Source organism: Miniopterus natalensis, chromosome 9 (assembly GCF_054644295.1).
Source record: "Miniopterus natalensis isolate mMinNat1 chromosome 9, mMinNat1.hap1, whole genome shotgun sequence".
NCBI lineage: Eukaryota > Metazoa > Chordata > Mammalia > Chiroptera > Miniopteridae > Miniopterus > Miniopterus natalensis.
Genome location: NC_142089.1, coordinates 37,400,220 through 37,420,934, shown reverse-complemented (window position 1 = coordinate 37,420,934; position 20,715 = coordinate 37,400,220). Strand labels below are relative to the sequence as shown.

The window sequence follows — 20,715 nt, the reverse complement described above, 5'->3', positions numbered from 1 at the left end:
AATTTCGACATGGTGAAAGAGCTAGTAGCATCTTAGTATTATTATAAAACTTGCTTTGATCTTATTGACCCTGTCTAAGACACTCAGTGACCCCACAGGCCTCTGCTCTAGAGAAATACACTTAGATTCTAGAAGGAAAATACGAATATTAGTAGCTCCACAATTAGTACAAGATGGAGCAATCTTGCTTAGAAATGGGGAACTGATGGACTTGCCTCAAAGCTGCATTTGCCCAGCAAGTTTATTTTTACTTCTATATGTTTATTAGAAGGGATAAATGTGTATGTAACTGCACATTAATCAGTGAAATTTACATTATTCTGATTATGATGGGCATTCTGTATAATATAGGCTCATTAGTAAGTGGCCTCATAACCAAATTTCTAAACTAATTTCTAAAAACTAAATGTAATATTTAATATTTTCTTCAATGTAAAACTAAACAGAAACAGTTAAATTTTTAAAAGACCCACTTTCAGTTTAAACAGGGCTAAATAATGAAGGGAAGACATCTGATTGGTATTGCCAAAATTTTTTAATTCAAATGAAATTTACCATGTAAATTGAGACAACTGTTTATAATCACTATACCTTCTGAGTGCAACCCACAATATGAAATTATATTTCAAGCCATACCATTTAAATTGTATAAAACCAAAGTAAAAACAAAAAAGGTCAACTTACTCGATCCGCTAACCCTCCAGGAACTATGGTCCTCACAACCACACCACTTGATTTTCCTCCAACTATTCCAAAACCTAATCCGGAACCATCATTAATGAGCTCAACATCTTCAATGTGGCCCCAACGAACCTACAAATTAATGGCAAGAGTCAAAGTGTTAGTAAACACACAGATTCTTAGCTTCCCAACACAGTAATTACTAAAGTTAATAGACATACAAATTAAACATTCATACAATTAATCAAGACAACTTTCTAGAGGCTAAGAGATATGTAAAGAGGATCATATGATCCCTGCCCTCAAGGATTTTATAATACAGTAGAGAGATAAACTAGAACATAAATAATTAAAATACAAGACAGAATATTGGATCATAGACACTGTAGCTGTAATAGAACCTTAACATCTCATTCTTCAGTCTATGCCCAAGATCTAGCACAGTGCCCAGCACATAGTAGTACATATATATGTTTATCTGAATTGAAAGAGAATCACGAAGTATTACAAGGACTGACTGGGGGGAGGCGGGGCAGACAAGAAGTCAAATCCAATCAATTATGGAAAGCTTCAAGGAGACGGTGACATTTTCACTGCACTGTAGGGGGGAAAAGACATTCAAGCAAAAAAGAAATGTAAGAGCAAAGCTGGGTTTGAATAAGTCAACGGGAATAATTGAAGTTTTTAGAATACAGACTGACAGAAACAAGGCAGTGGTTTAGGAAGATTAATCTGGCAGCAACGTAAAGTATGAAATGATGAGAAGGACACAAGTCAATAAGACTAATTTAGTAGCCTGGCTGGTGTGGCTCAGTTGGTTGAACGTTGTCCCATGCACCAAGAGGTCACTGGTTTGATTCCCAATCAGAGCACATGCCCAGATTGCGGCCTCATTCCCCAATGGGGGGGGGGGGGGGAGTGCAGGAGGCAGCCGATCGATATTTCTAGCTCTCCCTCTCCCTTCCTCTCTCTCTAAAAATCAATAAAAACATGTTTTTTAAAAAAGGAAGGATAAGAAACAACTTTTTTAAAAAAGAATAATTTAATAAACTCTTATGAGGGAAAGGAAAGGCAGGCCCAAATGAAGATATTAACAATAGATAATACAAATCAGACAAAGGGATGTGACATTTTTCTTCTAACTAGCAGGCTTTCATCAGAAACGTGCATTAAATTCACACAATCCAACTGCAGAAGAAAATTCTCCCTCTCAAGATCCTTAGGGCACTTATCACTTATTTTTTCTATTGTATTAAAGTGGGAAGTTACTATGCAATGTTAAAATAACCAGGAATATTAGGAGTATTTAATAAATTAATCTCGGAAACAATATCTAGTATCTGGGAAACAACATTTGCTATAATATGCCAGAATTAATAGTAGCTAGTATATTCATAAAGTGTATACTCTGTACCAGACACTGTGCTTAACTCTTTACATGTATTCTCATTTAATCATCCCAACACCACTGTTACTAGTTCCAAGTAACAGGTGAAGAAACTGAGGTATGGAGAGGTCAAGAAATCTGCCCACTATGACACAACCAGGAAGTGAAGAACTGGACTTGAACCCACTTTAGCCTGACCCAGAGCCCTTGTTCTTAACCACTATGCTAAGCAATTTCCCACTGGGTTAATTCTGTTTATTATGTAAATTGTGCTGTATAAATATTACTGATTACAACAGGGAAAATGTCTGTACATTAATTTGTGTTGTGACCTTGTACTGTACCCAGACAGTCTATTTTTTCTTTTGTCCCAATGAATGAAAATTAAATAAATCAGCTAGCACTTAGTGTTATAAGAAAATAAGATTTATTAGCTTGCATTCTAACGATGCAGGCCAGAATCTGTAAAATGTTATTAAGCAAGTTTAAAGATTCCCAACAGAGACATATACTTTTATTCTTTTGAACTGTTTTCATCTTTAAATGAAAAAAAGAAAAACTTCTACAATTCTGTAGTATCAATAATGTAGTCATAAATACCCAGTATAATTTACAAAAAGAATGTTTGTGAAATAAATAACCAAATGTTAAGATACTCAATAATAAATCTCTAATAAAAACTCTCAGCTTAATTAATTAACTGGCTATATCACCAAGGAACACAAGACACTTTCCATCACCAAATAAATTATACTTACTACTGCAATTTGCCCTCTATATTATAAAATAATCTTAAATAAGGAGAATCACAGGACATTGAAAACAAAACAAAAACCCTCCATGAAATACTTTGTTTACTATGCTACTGCTGCATTTGGAAATATGACCATCTTTATCTTAAGCTATGAAAGTCAAATGATACCTTCTACATGTGTTAAAAATCAACAGCATAATTGAAAATTAAGTATTTTTCCAAATTTGCAACTCACTGTTTCTGGCAGAACTGTATTGGTTAGGCTGGTAGAAGTACTGCTTTTTGTGTGGACTGGTTGCCTGGCCACAACCAGACTCAAACATCCAGTGGTTTGTTGTAATAATGCAATTGCTTGCTGATGGGAAATGTTCTCATCCAGTGGTGTATGATTAATAGCCAATATTTGGTCATTTTCCTTTAACCTTTGATCCCTTGGTGAAATAAAAGAAAATTTTGTTTTAGTGATATAACATTTTGATTTTTAAAAGTCTATTATTCAAATTAAACAGGGTTTTTTTGTTGTTGTTTTAAATATGTCTTTACTGATTTCAGAGAGAGAAAGGGAGAGGGAGAGCGAGATAGAAACATCAATGATGAGTCATTGATTGGCTGCTTCCTGCGCATCCCCTGCTGGGGATTGAGCCCAAAACCCAGGTATGTGCCCTTACCAGGAATCAAACCACGATTTCCTGGATCATAGGTTGATGCTCAACCACTGAGGCACACTGACCAGGCTAAACGGTTTTTTTTAATGATACTACTTCACTTAATACATATATTTGAATTATTTAATTATAAAACAGAGCTTTTTAGAGTGCTTTTCATCAAAGCATTTATTAGCTCATTAACCAACTTAGTAATACATCTCGACACACAAGTATATTTTAAAAGCCATGTGTTTTGAACAATTTTTAAAAAGTACATAAGAAAATAAATTAAAAAAAAAAGCCATCTCGCTAGAAAAATAAGCAAAAACAATGTATGGGACCCCACTGCCACGGTTTTGCAAGAATGGACACTGTCCCCCTTAACTGCATGAACCCCTGTATTTCTGAATCCCTTCTAATCTGACTTCAATATATACCACACTGGGGGGGTAACTACATTCTCAAATTCATCAATAACCTCTTCTCTAGCAGATTCCCCCTGGCCTCACTGTACTTCACCTCACCAACATGGCAATAGAAGCCAGACCCTCCTTGAAAACCCAGAGATTACTTCCAAATCTGTTTCTGAGACCTTTTCCCTCCTTTAAGCACCAATCTCCCTACTGCTATCCAAGGTAAAAAAGGACTATTTTTAAAAGAAATTAGCAAAATCTCTTAAGAAAAAAGAAGCATTGTTAAAGTCAATATTTACTGAGCACTTATTAGGAGTCAGTTACTATGCTAAATGCTTTACATGTATTATCTCATCTAATCCTCACAATTCGCTTTCACAGCACTTAAATTTTACAGGCCAGAAACTGAAGCCTAGAACAAGCTTAGCATCTTTACCTAAGTAGTCTGACTAAAGCGCACTCTAACTTCTTCCAATTACAGTACATCCTAAAACTGTCCTAGGATTTACTCTGTCCCAGTTTCCCGTATTTGACTTTATTTAATCTCTCAACCACCTCTCCTCCTCTTCCTGTTTCCCCATTATCACAGCAATGCTTCCTCACCTTTGTTTCTCTCTCCTGCGGCTACCCATCTCCTTCCATTCCCAATGCCAACCCTCCACTTGAGACCCTTAACTAATACCGAAAACATAACTTGCAAAATTCCTCAAGGTTTATTCTTCTAGGCTCTCCTGTGCTGCTATTTGCCAACTCAAAAATACAGAATAATTATCTATGTTTATTGACAAATAAAAGAGAGCCAAAGGAAAGAAAACAAACTCTTGCCATGATTATTTCAAAAAACAAAACATTTTTAACCTTCAAAATACAAAATCCCCAGAGAAAAAATTCACCTCAAAACACAGAATTCTAATTCACAAATCTGAATTCTGAAAATTTCATTATTTTTCTCAGGTCACACTAGATTTAGCAAAACTTTGTCAAGGGGGAGAATGTGATAACTTCCAACCTCTAGGCCACAGTGTAAACTTGGTGGGTATTCAAAGGCCTGTGTATTTGGCCTCACAGTACTCTTCCAACCTGGCTTCAATCCCTACATAAATCCTTTTGCAACTATTCCGATCTATTTCCCTCTCAACTCTTGTGTAAATGGTTTCCTCCATCTCCAATGCCCTCCCAGTCTGCCCAGCTATACTCACTCCACCCTCCACGATCCAGCTGAGGGTAAGTCTTTTCCTCCCCCTTTCCCTCTTCCCTCCCCTTCCTTTCCCCCACCCCACTAACCTCATTATTGGAGTGCTCTGAAACACTCATTTATCACTCACTGAATATTCATTTATACTAAGTACGCTGTCAACAGAGCTCGATAAATTCTTCTTTATTAGATTTGAAGCTTCCTGCAGACAGGGACCGATAGGTTTTAGATTCTCCTTTGGAACTAGCAAGTTGGATATTTCCATTTTTGATGCCAAAATTGTGGGTGGTTCTCACAATAGATCATGTACCATTAAAAATGTTGCTTATACATCCTTTTATTAATATCAGGAAAGGTTTATGTTATATTAAAAGAATAAAATGTAAAATTGTATATACTCTATGGCCTGTCTTTATAAAAGAAAACATTCTAATGTTTCTCCCAGTTGTCTTACAGTGGTCAAAGTCCAAGAGGTTTTTTTTTAGGGGGGATTTATTCTATTTCTATGTTTTATATCTTTCTATTATATGCATGTATTACTTTCCTGACTTACATAATTTTGAAATATGTATTTTTAAAATTGAGAATGTTGCTTGTGAACTTTTCCCTGGTCCCAAAGAAACATTTATTTTTCAGTGTGACCACTACAGGACAATATCCAGGAAGCATTTCCAGTTTTCCATTTCCAATGGCCTCTTTCCTCTGACTTCTTCACAGCTTGTTCATTAAGGGAAATTTCTTAATTAATCCCAATGAATGAGTTACTCTTGAATCTTGTCAACCCTGATGTAACTCATTTGGCATAAATTGGTCCTTAATTTACTCAAATTCAGATTTTCTAGTTTCTGAAAAATGATTCTGATGCATTCAAATGTTGAATAAAATTAGTTTTATGGCTACTCTTATTTTTTTCTTTAAAATTTTTTTAAAATTTTTCAATTACTGTTGACATTCAATATTTATATTAGGTTCAGGTGTATAGCATAGTGGTTAGGCATTTATTATGAAGTGGTCTCTCCAATAAGTCTAGTACCCACCTGGCACCATACCTAGTTATCATAATATTATTGACTATATTCCCCCTGCTGTACTTTACATACCCAGCTACTATTATTTATAACTTAACTCCCCATAACGTGTGTGTGTGTATATATATATATATGAATTCACACTTTCCATTCAAGGGGAGGCTAAATCTTGTCTCTCCATCACAACATTCAGAAAAAATGGATTTCCACAACCCTGAGAGTCCAGAAGTCTTAGGCAAGCTCCCTAAATAACAGTTGTGTGTGGGAAGTCCTGAGAAAAATGAAAAAAATGATCCTAAAGACCATTTAGCATGACCTAGAAGGTCCTGCATAGCTGGCCCATCTTCCAGCCCCTTCTTGCACTGCCTTGCACTCAGCTCCTGAGTACCAGGTTAAGTACCAGATACATTCTAAAGATAGGAGATATGTTTCATCACTCCATAGGACTACTTGTTAAGAGTCTTTACATTCCTCTTCCCAACACATTCTGCTCTCTGAAGACCCCAGTGTCTCCTCTCAAATTTCCCTTCAAGCACCACTCCCTCTGGGAAACCACCTGACTCTTCAGTCTTGGTCAAGGTTCTTTACATGCTCAAATATCAAACTCTTCTTTTTGGAAGTGCTCACCTCAATTTGTAATTACAGACCTATTAGCACAGAGTAACTGAGACATAAGGATTGACTATAAAAACATTATACAACATGATTATACACTAAAAACTACTGAACTGTACTTAAAAATGGTAACATTTGCCCTGGCCGGTGTGGCTCAGTTAGTTGGAACATTGTCTTGTATACCAAAAGGTTGCTGGTTCAATCCCCAGCTGGGGAGTGTGGAAGGCAACCAGTTGATGTTTTCTCTCACATTGAAGTGTCTCTCCCCCCGCCCTTTCCCACTCTCTCTAAAATCAATAAACATATCCTCCGGTGAAGACTAAATAAAATAACATAAAATAAAATGATAACATTTATGTTATGTGAATTATATCCCAATGATCTTTTTAAACTTAAAAAAATTTTTCAATTATAGTTCATAGTCAATATTATATTAGTTTCAGGTGTATGGTATAGTGGTTAGACATTTATGTAACTTACAAAGTGATCCCCCTGATAAGTCTAGTACCCACCTGGCGCCATACACAGTTATTACACTATTATTGACTATATTCCCTCTGCTGTACTTCATATCCTCCTGACTATTTGGTAACTGCCAATTTGTACTTCTTAACCCCAGTCCCCCAACCCACCTCCCATCTGGCAACCATCAGTTTGTCCAATAATAATTTTTTAACTTAAAAAAAGTGTTTTTATGTTGGGCCAATCAAAGTTAAATAAACTTTTTGTCAAGGGACTTCACAGCCTTGAGTAAGCTAATGTTAAGTGACCCTAAGTCCAGGTTTATGCTGGATTGTCTGGGTTTGCCAGAAGAGCCCTAGTTTATACCTATTGTGTCAGTGTCATTAGTAATAGCATACCCTCTCACGCCCAAAACTATCCCAATTAGGACAATAAATTACATGATTATCCTAATTATATACATCCAACATCCAAGAACAGGATAGAGTTTCTCAAAGCTATCTGACCACTGCTATGCTTCCTCAGAATACACTTGAGGAAATGCTATATTAGATAGCAGAATAAAGGTACAAAGTCACGGAAATCCACTTTTGCTGAGAGACTAGAATTGATCCCCCATGAACACAGAATGTGAAATCAAAATTATATTATTAACTGAAAATCTTTTTATAATAGTACTACTACTGTCGCTATTATTCTAACGGGTGGTAGTAATGTAATGAATAGTGTGTTTGTTACATGAATAATAAACTAAAACCCTGAAATCAAAGAGACAAAATATAAGGCTTGCACATACCCCTTAAATAAAACAAAGGCATATGTGCAATAGGGGGGAAACACATAGACTTGAGGAGGCTTTTAACTGAATGTAAGTGAAATAATAGCATGATAAGACCACCATAAATGTTGTTATAATCTTAGTTTTAATAAACAGTATGGTATGCAGAATGTGAATTTCAATATTCCCATCTTACTGATGGGACCTTAGCTAAACTACCATGTTCAATTGTGAGAAAGCGTGTGAAAGAGAGAGAATACTAGCTTTGCAGTCAGACGGTCCTGAAATCACATCATGTTTCCAGTATTAATAGCTTTCTGACTATTGGTAAACCACTGGGCCTCTCTGAAACTCAGCTTTCTCATCTAAAACACAGAGCAATAAACCAGTGGCTAAACAGCTGCCACAGATATATATGAGAATATCTGCAAAAGGCCTGACAAATGCATAGGAAGAGAAAAGTTAAGTGTTAGCTGCCATTGTTACTGTTTTTATTACTAGTTTCTTATTCTCTTTATAAGTGTTCTCAGAATGCTCAGAAAAAAAATTAGCAAAACACAAAATGAACATCTTTCTCACCTGTCCGCTATACTCCCTGGCTGTACTTCCTTCACGAAGATATCAACTTCTCCCAGATTTTGACTTCTAAGGGCCACCACGCTGAATCCAAGGCCTCCAGTTGAAGGACGTTCTATATCTATATATTCAATTTGCCGGCCCTAAACAAGAAGAACTTTTTTTAAAAAGTCAATGAAGTATATTTAACAAAGAACTGAAATTGCCATTCTGTGAATAGCACAAAAACAGCTTCTCCTAGATCATCTCTATAAAAGCAGATAAACTCGGCATTTCAGTAATAAATTACTTCTGGAAATCCTCTCACTTGATTTTTTTTTCAGTTGAACATACGAGGATGTGCAGTATTCTGCAACCCCGGGGAATAGAAGAGGTATTTTCACACTTCATTCTCATTATGAGATAAATCCCCAGCTGGATAAAAATACCAATGTCCTTTCCCACAATAAATTCTAAATTTCTTTTTACACTGAATTTATCTAAATTTTCTTGATGAAAATAAATTTTTAAATGAGGAAAACAAACTAGATATATCAAAAATATGCTGGTGTTTAGCCTGAGTCAGGACCAGATGTGTTATTTTTTGTTTTTAATTCTATTGTGATGAATTAATATTCTATCCTAATAGGTTAATTCAAAAGTTATGGGAAGACCACCATTCAAATGTGTTCCACCTGTGACAAACAAGTATTTTATTGCTTTTGTTCATAACTGCATTTGTAAGATGAGAACTTCATAAATGTCATCAACTCACAAAAGCATCACATAGAGATAATTATTAGTGAAAATAAGGGGATAGAGCTATAAAGTCAAAAAAGGAATCAGGTATAGAACATTATTTATCACACCTTATGTTTAAACAGAGTCTTTTTAACTTTCAAACTCATTTATTTTTAATATGGCTTTTTAAATTGATTTCAGAGAGAGGAAGAGAGAAGGAGAAAGAGAGAGAAACATTCATGATGAGAGGGTCACGGACAGGCTGCCTCCTGTATGCCCCCTACTGGGGATTGGGCCCACAACCGGGGCATGTGCCCTGACCGGGAATTGAACTGTGACCTCCTGGTCCATAGGTCGATGCTCAACAACTGAGCCAAGCCGGCCGGACTCATTTCATTTTTTAAGACACATATTTAGAAAATGAGCTGAAAAACCAAAACATATCCTCAAATTCAACTATTATTTAATTTTTAATAGGTATTAGGGATAAAACTGGATTATTTTTTTAATGTTTCCCTAGATTTTCCTAATTATGTTATTTCTAATTCCCATTAAGTCTGTTTTGATATAAAATTAAAAATAGTTTCAAAGGAGGTGCAGCACCTGCATATTTATTAATTTTCCTCCTATGATCAGAACGTTAAAAATCTCTTTCCTTACAAGTGTAGATATGTGCCAAATTGGAATCATTATCTAAAAATCTCTCCTTGCCATACATGGCTACTTCTTTACATAATTTTAAACCAAAAAATTTTCAACACACAAATTAGGAAATATAATCAGTTCTTCCTATAAAAACACAGGCAAACAAAACATAATAACACATTTAAAGCAAAAAGAGTGTAGGTTTTTAACCTCTAACAGGAGAAATAAGCTTAATATTGCCATGACAAGATAAAACTTTACCTGTGCCATCTGTTGAATAATTGCATTAAAGTCTTCATTTCCTGACTTAGGGGTCCAAGGAAATAACCCTGATACAGTCATGTTATTAGAGGACCGCTGGACATTCCCATTTGTAATGGCACCATCTGTGAACACTAATAAACCTTTCCTTGAAAAATCAAAGTTGGCTGAGCTATCTGAAGGTATATGACTGAGCTGTTGGAGAGAAAAAACAAAAGAGAATCAACAGAAACTTATAGAAAACAAATTATTTCTATTTATTAAATATTATATTTTACTCATCTCGTGTAATTTTCATATTAAATATATACATGTGAAAGAAGTAATAGATACATAAATCTGTGTATTTATAAGGCTATAAATTTTATTTAGTATTACACAAATGTTTACCAGCTGAAAATGTATTCTTATTTCCTGTTTTCCAGCATTACCTCAAGTAAATAGCATGTATGACAGTTCATTACACTTTACATACACAGAAACATATAAACAGGCATGTAAGACACTGAGCCCTTTTGCATTTATCTGTACATTTCCATGTGTAACAAAAATAACAATAACAATATTTATTGAGTGCTTGCTATGAACAAAGTACTATATCAAAACTCTTACATATTATCTCATTTAATCCTTACAACTGTCCTATGAGATATTTATTCCATTCTGTGAACTTGAAAACTGAGGCACACAGGAGTAACTCGCCCAAAATTGGTAGCAAATGAGTTGCAGAGCCACTCAAGCATTGGTACAAAAAAGGTAGAGAATCCTGTAATTATGGGAAACAGGAAAACGGGTTGATTTAAAAAATACCATTGGCTAACTTGAGGGCCAACACAGTGAAATAAAGGTAACATCAAGAACACATGTAAATAGGACCTCTTAGAAAAAATCACGACCCAGAGAAACTCTATGTAAAACCCTCATAGGAAAAAATTCACAGGGATTTTAGAGTTGAATGGATAAAATATGATTATGTCTATAAAAACAGCAAAGTATATAAATATAAAAGGTTGTTATGATGGAGTGGTTAGTTAAGTCCATTTTTAGTCCAGTAAGAGTGATATATTTGTAGTGATCTTTCCCAATTTCTATATTGCTACAAACAGCATTCACTTTTGTGATATGGGGCTCATCCCGTGACTAGGAAATACAGAAAGCTAACCTTCAATATGGGGAGTGCTAAAATTATGTATGAATTCTGATTTAGAGAAATTCAAAGAAAGACGTGTGGACTGTTTAATCCTTAATTAGTTATTAACAAATCACTTGCTAAATATTTATGGGCAAGCATTTTGGTTTATCGGCAAAAAACTTTTCCCCAAATTTTGTTAATTTTCACTTAATTCTGCTCCATTATCTCCAATTACATTAAAATTATTCACAAATTTAATCTGTAGGATAGCTACTATTCAAGCCTAGCTTCTAGAATACATGATTTTAAATCAATTTACCATCTCTGACCTCAAAACACACTAACCAAGAGGACAATTAAAACTATTAATTTACATCACTCATAGTAGAGGTGCTATGTGTCCTATAATTCAACAACCATGTATTTAGAGTCTGTCCAGGTACTATGCTACATGTAGTAGAGGAAACACATAGATATTAAAATACCAGGGATACTGCTTCCAAGGACTTTCTAATTAGACTGTCCATGACATTTGCTATTTGTTCAATAATTATTTGATAATTATTAAGAGGTATAAATAATGTGCTACAAGGGCATGATGACTTCTGGCTAGAAAAAAAGGACTTCATGAAGAAAATATATTTAAACTAAATACTATTTTATAATTTTGAAGAAACTGTTGAAAATTCTCAAGCATCTGACCTTTACTTTATTTTAAAAAGTATAAAAATCACCCTGGCAGGTTTGGCTCAGTGGTTAGAGCGTCCGCCCGCGGACTGAAGGGTCCCAGGTTTGATTCTGGCCAAGGGCACGTACCTCGGTTGCAGGCTCGGCCCCAGTGGGGGCGTGAGCGGAAGGCAACCACTCAATGTGTCTCTCTCACATCAGTGTTTCTATCTTTCTCTCCCTTCCACTTTCTCTGAAAAAGCAATGGGAAAAATATCTTCAGGTGAGGATTTTAAAAAATTAAATAAATAAATAAGTATAAAAACCATATTCCAAAGACAGGCGAATAATCTATTATCAACATTTTTAAACTATCCATGTCCACCATACCCACAGGTCACAAGTCCCAACACAACCTCTTTGCTAAATTAAGAGCATTTAGAGACAGTTTGTCTCTCTCTTTGTGTCTTTCCATCTTTCTTTGCTGGATTGAATATCTGAACATATAAAGCCCTGATGGGGACTTACCTGTCCCTTGAGTTGCTTGATGGATTGCTGAAGTGTGAGTATCTGGTTGAAGAGAGGACTTTTTAGTGTCTCATAAAACATAGAGAGCTTCTCATTCTGCGACGTGTCACCCTTCTCCTGCAATTTCACTTTCAGGCGATCGAGAACTTGCAGGACCTGCAGTTTATCTTATTTGAAGAAGAATAATCAGAGGACAAGTTAAATCTCATCTTATATTTCTGATTTTGAATCATTAATTAATTTAGTGGTAGAAGTATTATATCCAGTATACCTGTAGCAGGATTTTCAGGCATTTTGAATTATTGTCTTCAGTCACTTTAAAGAAACCTAAAGAAAAAATTTAAAATACAAAAGATGATTTTCCATTAGTATATATATGTCTACAGTCCTGTATAAAATTTAAAGAAAACCTTAAGAACATTCTTGATCAAAGGACTTTACTCAGGAAATTCAAATTAAAACCAGGATGAGGCGCCACTACACATCGCTATGATGACTAAGTAGAAAGCAAGACAACAGACAATACTAAGTGTTCACAAAGATGTGAGGCAACTGGAACTCTCAGGTGTTGCTAGCAGGAAAGTAAAGTGGCACACTTTGGAAAATTGTCTGGCAGTTTCTTATAAAGTTAAATATACACTTAATATATGACCCAACACTTCCACTCCTAAATACTTACCCAACAGAAAAGATCTTTACATAAATGTTTATAGCATTTTTATTTATAAAAGCCCCAAACTAGAAAACACCAAATCTTATAACTGGTGAGTAGATAAACTATGGTACGTAAACATAATAGAATACTCAGAAGTAAAAAGGAAAAAAAATTATATATATAACATGGGTGAATCTCAAAAATAGTATGTTGAAGGAAAGAAACCAGACAAAAAGAATATAAACAGTTTAACTTCATTCATATGAAGTTCAACCTATAGTTATAGATTAGTTTACCTGGGCAGGTGGGAAGGAGTTGACTGGGAAGGAATCTGAGGAAGCTTTCTGGGGTGATGAAAATGTTCTATGCTTTGAATGGGGACTGTCTACACAGATGAATACATTTGTCAAAAAGTCATTGAAGTATATATTTTATTATTATTTTTTAATGTTTTTTATTGATTTCAGAGAGAGGAAGGGAGAGGGAGAGAGAGGTAGAAACATCAATGATGAGAATTGTTGATCGGCTGCCTCCTGCATGCCCCCGACTGGGGATCGAGCCCGCAACCCGGGTATGTGCCCTGACCAGGAATCAAACTGTGATCTCCTGGATCATGGGTCGATGCTCAACCAATGAGCCACTCCAGCCAGGTTGAAGTATATATTTATTTTATTTTTTTAAATATATCTTTATTGATTTCAGAGAGAGGAAAGGAGAGGGAGAGAGAGAGACAGAAACATCAATGATGAGAGAGGCATTGATCGAGCCCACGACCTGGGCATGTGCCCTGACTGGGAATCGAACCCCGATAGCCTGGATCCCAGGTCAACGCTCAACCGCTGAGCCACGCCCGGCCGGGCAGTATATATTTTAAATCGGTACATTTCACTTTATGTAAATTATACTTTAAGAAAGTTGATTTCTGAAAAAGGATCCTGGGCTGGAAAAGAACATCCAAATTTAGGGATCAAGAAGATTTTAGAAATTTGAAAAAAATACCTCCAAGATGCACAAATGATCCCAGACTTACTAGTCATCTGAATAATGTTTTTTAAATCTAGTGATTAGCTCAAGCTAGCCTAAAACTAATATAACTGAAATTCAAAAAGCTAGCAAACCCTTTACATAGGTAGCTAGATACTAATAAAGGAAGGGAGAAAAAGGAATCAGACATTGTTGAGCCTGGTGGACTGAGGAGATGAATCAAACACTAAGAAGCTGCAGCATTCACAGGCACCCCAGAGGTTTGCAGCATTTCCCCTGTGAAGGGGTTAACACCCCTCTTCCCCCCCTGTATAGAGGAAGGACCAGGAGATTTCCAATCTCCCCAGGGTAAAACCGCTCCATTCACCAGACTTTGGGGGGAAGGAATAAACAATAAAGGGAGAGGTGCTTCTACTATGAGGCATGTGCAGTAGGAGCCAAAATGGCAACCATAAAGGCCTGTCAGTCTAGCCTGGGAAAAGGGTTGGATTAGATAAGGGACAGAGACCCCCAGAAGATCTAGGAAATGGGTTGGTTAGGGGAAAGACCCATTAGAAGCCCATGAAAGATGGGGAAATTGATTGGTTAGTTTGAAAGGGCACCTGGTCCTTCCCAAGCACCAGAAAATATAATCATAATATAATCAACCTAACAAAGGCTCCCTCTCTCCCTCCCTCTCTCTCTTTGCCTCCACGTGGCCCTAGCTGCAGCACAGATGGCAGCCACACAAACTCCAAACATAGCCTCCAAGCACAAGCCTGGGTACAACAACACAGCACCTACCAAAGTGCAGCTGGAAACAGGCTAGGCTAGCCAGCAAAGGACAGGAACTGAACTGGGCTGAACCAATGGCACATAATCTCTGGATCTTGGTGAAAACAAGGCAGGACTTCTTTCACAGCAGAATGATGCTCAACCCTGGGCAGTCCTTTGATTTTGCTTCTACAATAAACCTTACCACTACACCTTACCCTCGCATACATGGGTCCCTGGAATGCTTTCCTTGTGACTCCGTGAAAGGGCCCCATTTCCACCAGTAACACTATGACCAGAATGGCACTTTCACAGTGGTCATTTTTACTAGCGGTACACTGTGGTAATGAGCCACCAAAGAAATATGAGTATTATACAGTTAAAATTTTCTTAAATCACTATACATTGCTGAATGAGATCTTTATCTACTAATTCCAGGTCACTAAATAAGAAAGCATATTAAAAATTGGTGAGGGACCCACTGACGTTGATAAAGGGCCTATGTAGTCTACTCGAAAGTTCAGTGGATTCAATGAGAACTACCAAAAGTTCAATGGATTCAAAAGAACTGCTGAATAGAGAAAGCATCACAGGAACACTTCTGGTGTGCTCAGCATCTCAATTGTGCCACCCTTACAACCAACCATTGACAGGTAACTGAATAGCCGAAGGCAGGCACAATGGCACTATACTTTTCTACAGCAGCACACGGCCCAAGAGGATTGACAAGAGTAGCTGTGTGGTCACTGATACATCAACCTCTCTAAATCAAAGAATGCAAGCCAAAACTATGAGATGCTACTTTTTACTGTCACTTAGGCATTTTTAAAAACTAATAATAGCCTCTACTCTACATGTCATGGAAAAACAAGTGGGCATATAAATCTACACAATTTTTCAGGAGAGCAACATAGCTATTGTTAGATGGGCCAGGTACAGAAACTCCTGTACAGAAACTCACCAGGGTAGGAAGCCCCAGATGCCTAGCAAAGGGCAAAACTGGGAAAATAAGAACCTTGTCCCCAGGGTAACCTATCCTCCCCCAGCATATCTTTGGTCATGTGGTTTAGACCCCCTGAGTGTTCCTCCCTAAAGATAACATCTAGGTCTCAGTTGTAGTTCAGCTCCAGGCCCAGAAAAGCAGCAAAACCAGACAAGTGGCACCGGTGGTGCCTCATGACCAGATACACTGACTAATGGCCCCCTGGCTCTGACCAATCAGTGGAGACCACGACCCTGAAAGAGCACAACTAAAGAGCTGATGAATATTCTATCAAGACACTCCCCTGAGACCCCCCCCCCCCCCCCCCCGTAAGATTTCCACCTGCAAGGAAGAGATAAATACCCTCAGGACAAAAGAACCAGCAGGCTCTCCCACCAGGGGAGCCCGCTAGCACCACCTCCATCCCTCTGAGGGGAACCCAAGAGACCTGCAACCAGAGGAGCAATGGGCAGCAGCAGCAATGGGCTTATCCCCTGAACCTGTCTCCAAGGCCCCCTTCTTTCTCTGACTTCTCAGTGAGCCAGAGCAGGCGAGCTAGGCTCTCCTGTTGCTTCTTCTATGCTCTTCCTTGCATCACTGTTCCAAGTATATTTTTGCTGACATCATGGACCCAAAACCCTTTGGCTCACTGCTATGTAGCCCTTCCCTTTGGCTATCCCCATCCCCTTTTAATAAATTTAATTTTTCTTTTTTCACCAGTTTGAGACGGCTATTTAGCGTGTCTGTGCACCACCAACCTTAGCAATATCTACCAATATATTTAATTTATACTTTTTGCCCAGAATATCTACTTCTGAATGTCTCTCCTAAAGAAATATTTGTACTGCACTGTTTTTAATAACAAAACTCCTGGAAAAAATGGAACTACTATCAAAAGCAATCAGTCATTAAAATAATAAAGTAGGTTTGAATGTATTGAAACAGGAATGGTACTGAAATTGTTAATAGAAAGCCTGTGGCTCACTCCTTCAGCTAGAGATTCCCAGCTTAATACCAGACCTCCAAGCAAACACGCTAAAGGTTTTTAACAGATAAAAGAGCCCCTTGTTTTAAAATGTCAGGAAATACCTGATCTGTCTTAATTGCTTTTTGTAAATAATCTGAGAATGTTCGGACTTTTAAGGCATGACTGGCTGTAAGATGAGAGATAATCATACAGACATTTTCTGTTTGTATAACTAATGGAATATAAAACTTGGGAGTCCCCAAATAGAAAAGGTTTCAGTATTGTTCAGAATTTGTCTGGTAACAACTCCCCACCCGGAAAAAGTGTCCTGAGGTTGAATTTTACTCTTGTAAACAAATTTAAAATTATAGTAAAAGTCTATCAGAAATACATTTATAAATGACTTCATGTCAAGCTATATGTAACTAACTAGGTATTGTGGACATAAAAGGGGCCACATACTAAACGAATGGTGTCCTTACAAACTTATGAGACCAAAGTAACCACATGGGATGGTCTGAAATTAAAACTTTCTAACTAAAAGCAAGTCATGGCAGGTAGTCATGTCCTAGGCCGGTATCTCCCCTGACAAAGGTCAATCTTTACCTTAATTAAGCCAGCCATCTTTTTTTGCATCTATGACAACATACCTTTGGAATGTCAGGGTAATTTCCTCCCCCCCTCCTCACTGCACCAGACCAGAGACCACAAAACCCCTCATTGTTACTGTTATTATGTTAACTGTTAACTGTAAACTATCCTGAATCCACTGATGTAAAAGAAGTATGTGTATATTCCTTTTACTTTTTATCCAATCCCAGAGACTTCCCCCGCCCTTTGCTTTCTCCCGCCTATCCAATCTATCGCTAATGGATTTTAGGTAACCCCTTATCCCTCCTCCTTTGATTGTAACGTACAAAATACAAAACTGCCATTCTCTGGACCATTTTCTCAATTGGTTGAGATTTTGCTTCTCTGCAATTGTTGTCAGTTTGGTTCAAATAAACTCATAAAAATTCTCTACAGGTTCAAATGTTTCTTACATGTTTATGTTGTCGATATGGCCTAATACGGAAGAAAGTGACATTCTTCGGAAGCTGTGCTTACTGGCTGGGATCTTCTCTGGCAAAGAATGTCTGTGCCTGGCTCCTATGCCAGCCTCCCGCCTGTAACATCTGACTCATGAGTAAGTTTTGGTGCTGGCTAAGATCTCTCATTCACATGAGTATGCTTTGACAATTCAACCCTTTGTGTTAACGAAGGGACATTATTTAATATATACAACTGAGTAGGGAAAACAGCAAGGTTCAAGATATATCCATTATTTTCTCCTTTTCATAAAAAAATACACATAATTTTGTGTGTAGGTTTTAAGACTTACAAACATAATCAACTTAATAATAGTGATTACTTCTAGAAAGTAGAAGTAGAGAAAGGGAGATAAAAAATTAGGCTTTACAGACTTTAGTGCTGTTTGAATTTTATTTAAAAAGCATGTCTTAATTTTATAGCTTAAAAAAATAAAAGGAACAAAAACATAATGGCTCAGATGGCCTAACGAGAGAGCAAGGCAGATTCATAGCAAGATAATAACAACCCAATAGGATAATTACATTGTAAGGAACATACATACAATAGCAGGGGTGTATGTACCACGTGCTAAGAGAAACCATAAAGGGAGTGACTAACCCTGTCTAGGGGAGTTTTCAAATGCTGAAATGAGAATACATTAGAAACCTCTCTTAAAAGAACAAGAATGGGGTAGAGTCACCGTTTGTCCCCTTTTGCCTACGGCAGTCTCAGATTACCCAGCATCATTAGTATTAACAGTGCTCCATTTCACTCAGAGTGCCCCAGTTTGAATGACGTATAGGACTTCTCCAGGTCAGTGGTTTTCAAATTTTAGCCTGCATCAGACTCACCTGGAGGGGCTTGCTAAACCCCACACTGCTGGGGCCCACCTTCAGTGTTTCAGACTCTGTGGGTGTGAGGTGAGGCCTGAGAATTTCCATTTCTAACACAGTTTCCCTGTGATGCTGATGCTGCCAACCTGGAAACCATAATCTGAAAGCTACTGCATACAGGTATGAAAGTGTATGACTTTCTGTGAGAATAGTAACTAGCTCCAAATGTCCTAGTATATGGTCTCTAAAGTAGCAAAAAGGGCAAAAAAGTAGCTAAGACCAGTGTTACTGCAAGTGAGCTGCAAACTGATGCCTGGCCACAAACAAATAAGTACCAAAATTGAGAGTAAGCATTTAGAAACCACGCAATGTGGCAGAGTAATTTATATCTATTATTTTTTTAAATCCTCATCTGCAGATATTTTTTCCATTGCTTTTCAGAGAGTAGAAGAGAGAAAGAGAGGGAGATAGAAACATCGATGTGAAAGACACATCGATTGGTTGCCTCCCGCACATGCCCTGACCTCAGCCAGGGATCGAGCCCGCAACCAAGGTATGTGCCCTTGGCTGTAATCAAACCAGGACCCATCAGTCTGCAGGCCGATGCTCTAACCACTGAGCAAACTGGCTAGAGCTATATCTATTAAATTTAGTAATAAAAAACTTGACTTCCCTTGTACTTCTTTTTTGCATTTCATTTTTCTAACAGTTCACTTTTCTAATAATTTACAAAACTATCAGTCCTTGAAAGACTGGATGGGAAAACCCTGATCTTTCACCACCGATAGTTTGAGAAGCACTGGTTTAAATAAGACCATTTTGAGAGGGGCTTTGTAAATAATGCGAAGTAGACTGGTCTTTATTCTGTAAGAAAGAGGAAGTAATTAAAGGCTTTTAAAGGAGGGAAGGATTGAGTCCTGATTTCTATTTAAAAAGGTAATTCTGGTAATAGGATAGATTAGTGGTCTTCAAACTTTCTTAAACACACATTGCCATCAGTAAAAATATGTTGACCACTCACCTTTATTTTTCATATTTATAAACATATACTACTATATTTACACATCCTATGTGTTTTTAAACATATATAAAATAGAAACATCATAAAAGGTAAAAACTAAAAAGCAAGGTTTTACTTTCACCTTCCTACACTCCCAATGAATTATCCTGCACATTTTAGAAACCTTAGCGGTAGAGTAGCCCTCGATAAGGGTAAAGGGTAGAAACTGGTTGGCCATCCAACCCTCTGACTCATATTCAATAAAGGCTAAACTATGTCCTCAAAGCAGGCCTGGAAAATTACTACAATTTCATGGTGTTGGGTTAAATCTAGGGAAGCAGACTAAAACCTTAAAAATATATGAGGACAGAAGGAAGAAATGCAGCTACAGCTGAACATCCAGCAAGCAGCACGCAAGTCTCACTCATGTTATGGTCATAGGAAATCAGCCAAACAACTTTGACCTATTTTGCTAAACTAAGAAACCAACAGTGCTTACAGCAAGAAATTTCAAGTTTGTTTAAGCATGGCAAAGCAATCTTGTCCCCAGGGTAACCTATCCTTCCCTAGCATATCGCTGGTCCTGCATTTTAGACCCCCTGAGCATTCCTCCCTAAAGATAACATCTAGGCCTCAGTTGTATTTCAGCTCCAGGCCCAGAAAAGTAGTAAAACCAGACAAGTGGAGCCAGTGGCTGCCTCAGAGCCAGATACATTGAATAATATCCCCCTGCCCTGGCATAAACCAATCAGTGGAGACCATGACCCCAAAAAGCACACCTAGACAGCTGATGAATATTATATTGAGACACTCCCCTGAGACCTCCCCTAAGATTCCCACCTGCAAGAAAGAGATAAATATGCTCAGGACAAAGGACCCAACTTGCATGCTCAATAGGGGAGCACACCAGCACTAGCTTCATCCCCTTCTTTCCTCCTAGGGGGCCCCAGGAGACTTGCAACCTGGGGAGTAAAGCTTGTGC

General features: G+C 37.4%; 1 protein-coding gene across 1 annotated transcript in view; it reads right to left on the bottom strand.

Moving 5' to 3' along the window:
- PATJ (PATJ crumbs cell polarity complex component) overlaps positions 1-20,715 on the bottom strand; it is a 247,506-nt gene that overhangs the window by 222,539 nt on the left and 4,252 nt on the right. The window contains exons 2-7 of the mRNA XM_087820482.1: positions 12,760-12,815; positions 12,489-12,655; positions 10,163-10,357; positions 8,540-8,679; positions 3,058-3,253; positions 685-813 (exon numbers count right to left, since the gene is read on the bottom strand). Of these exons, the coding sequence (XP_087676608.1) occupies positions 685-813; positions 3,058-3,253; positions 8,540-8,679; positions 10,163-10,357; positions 12,489-12,655; positions 12,760-12,781 (849 nt within the window). The 5' untranslated portion in view covers positions 12,782-12,815. The remainder of the gene's footprint in view (positions 1-684; positions 814-3,057; positions 3,254-8,539; positions 8,680-10,162; positions 10,358-12,488; positions 12,656-12,759; positions 12,816-20,715) is intronic.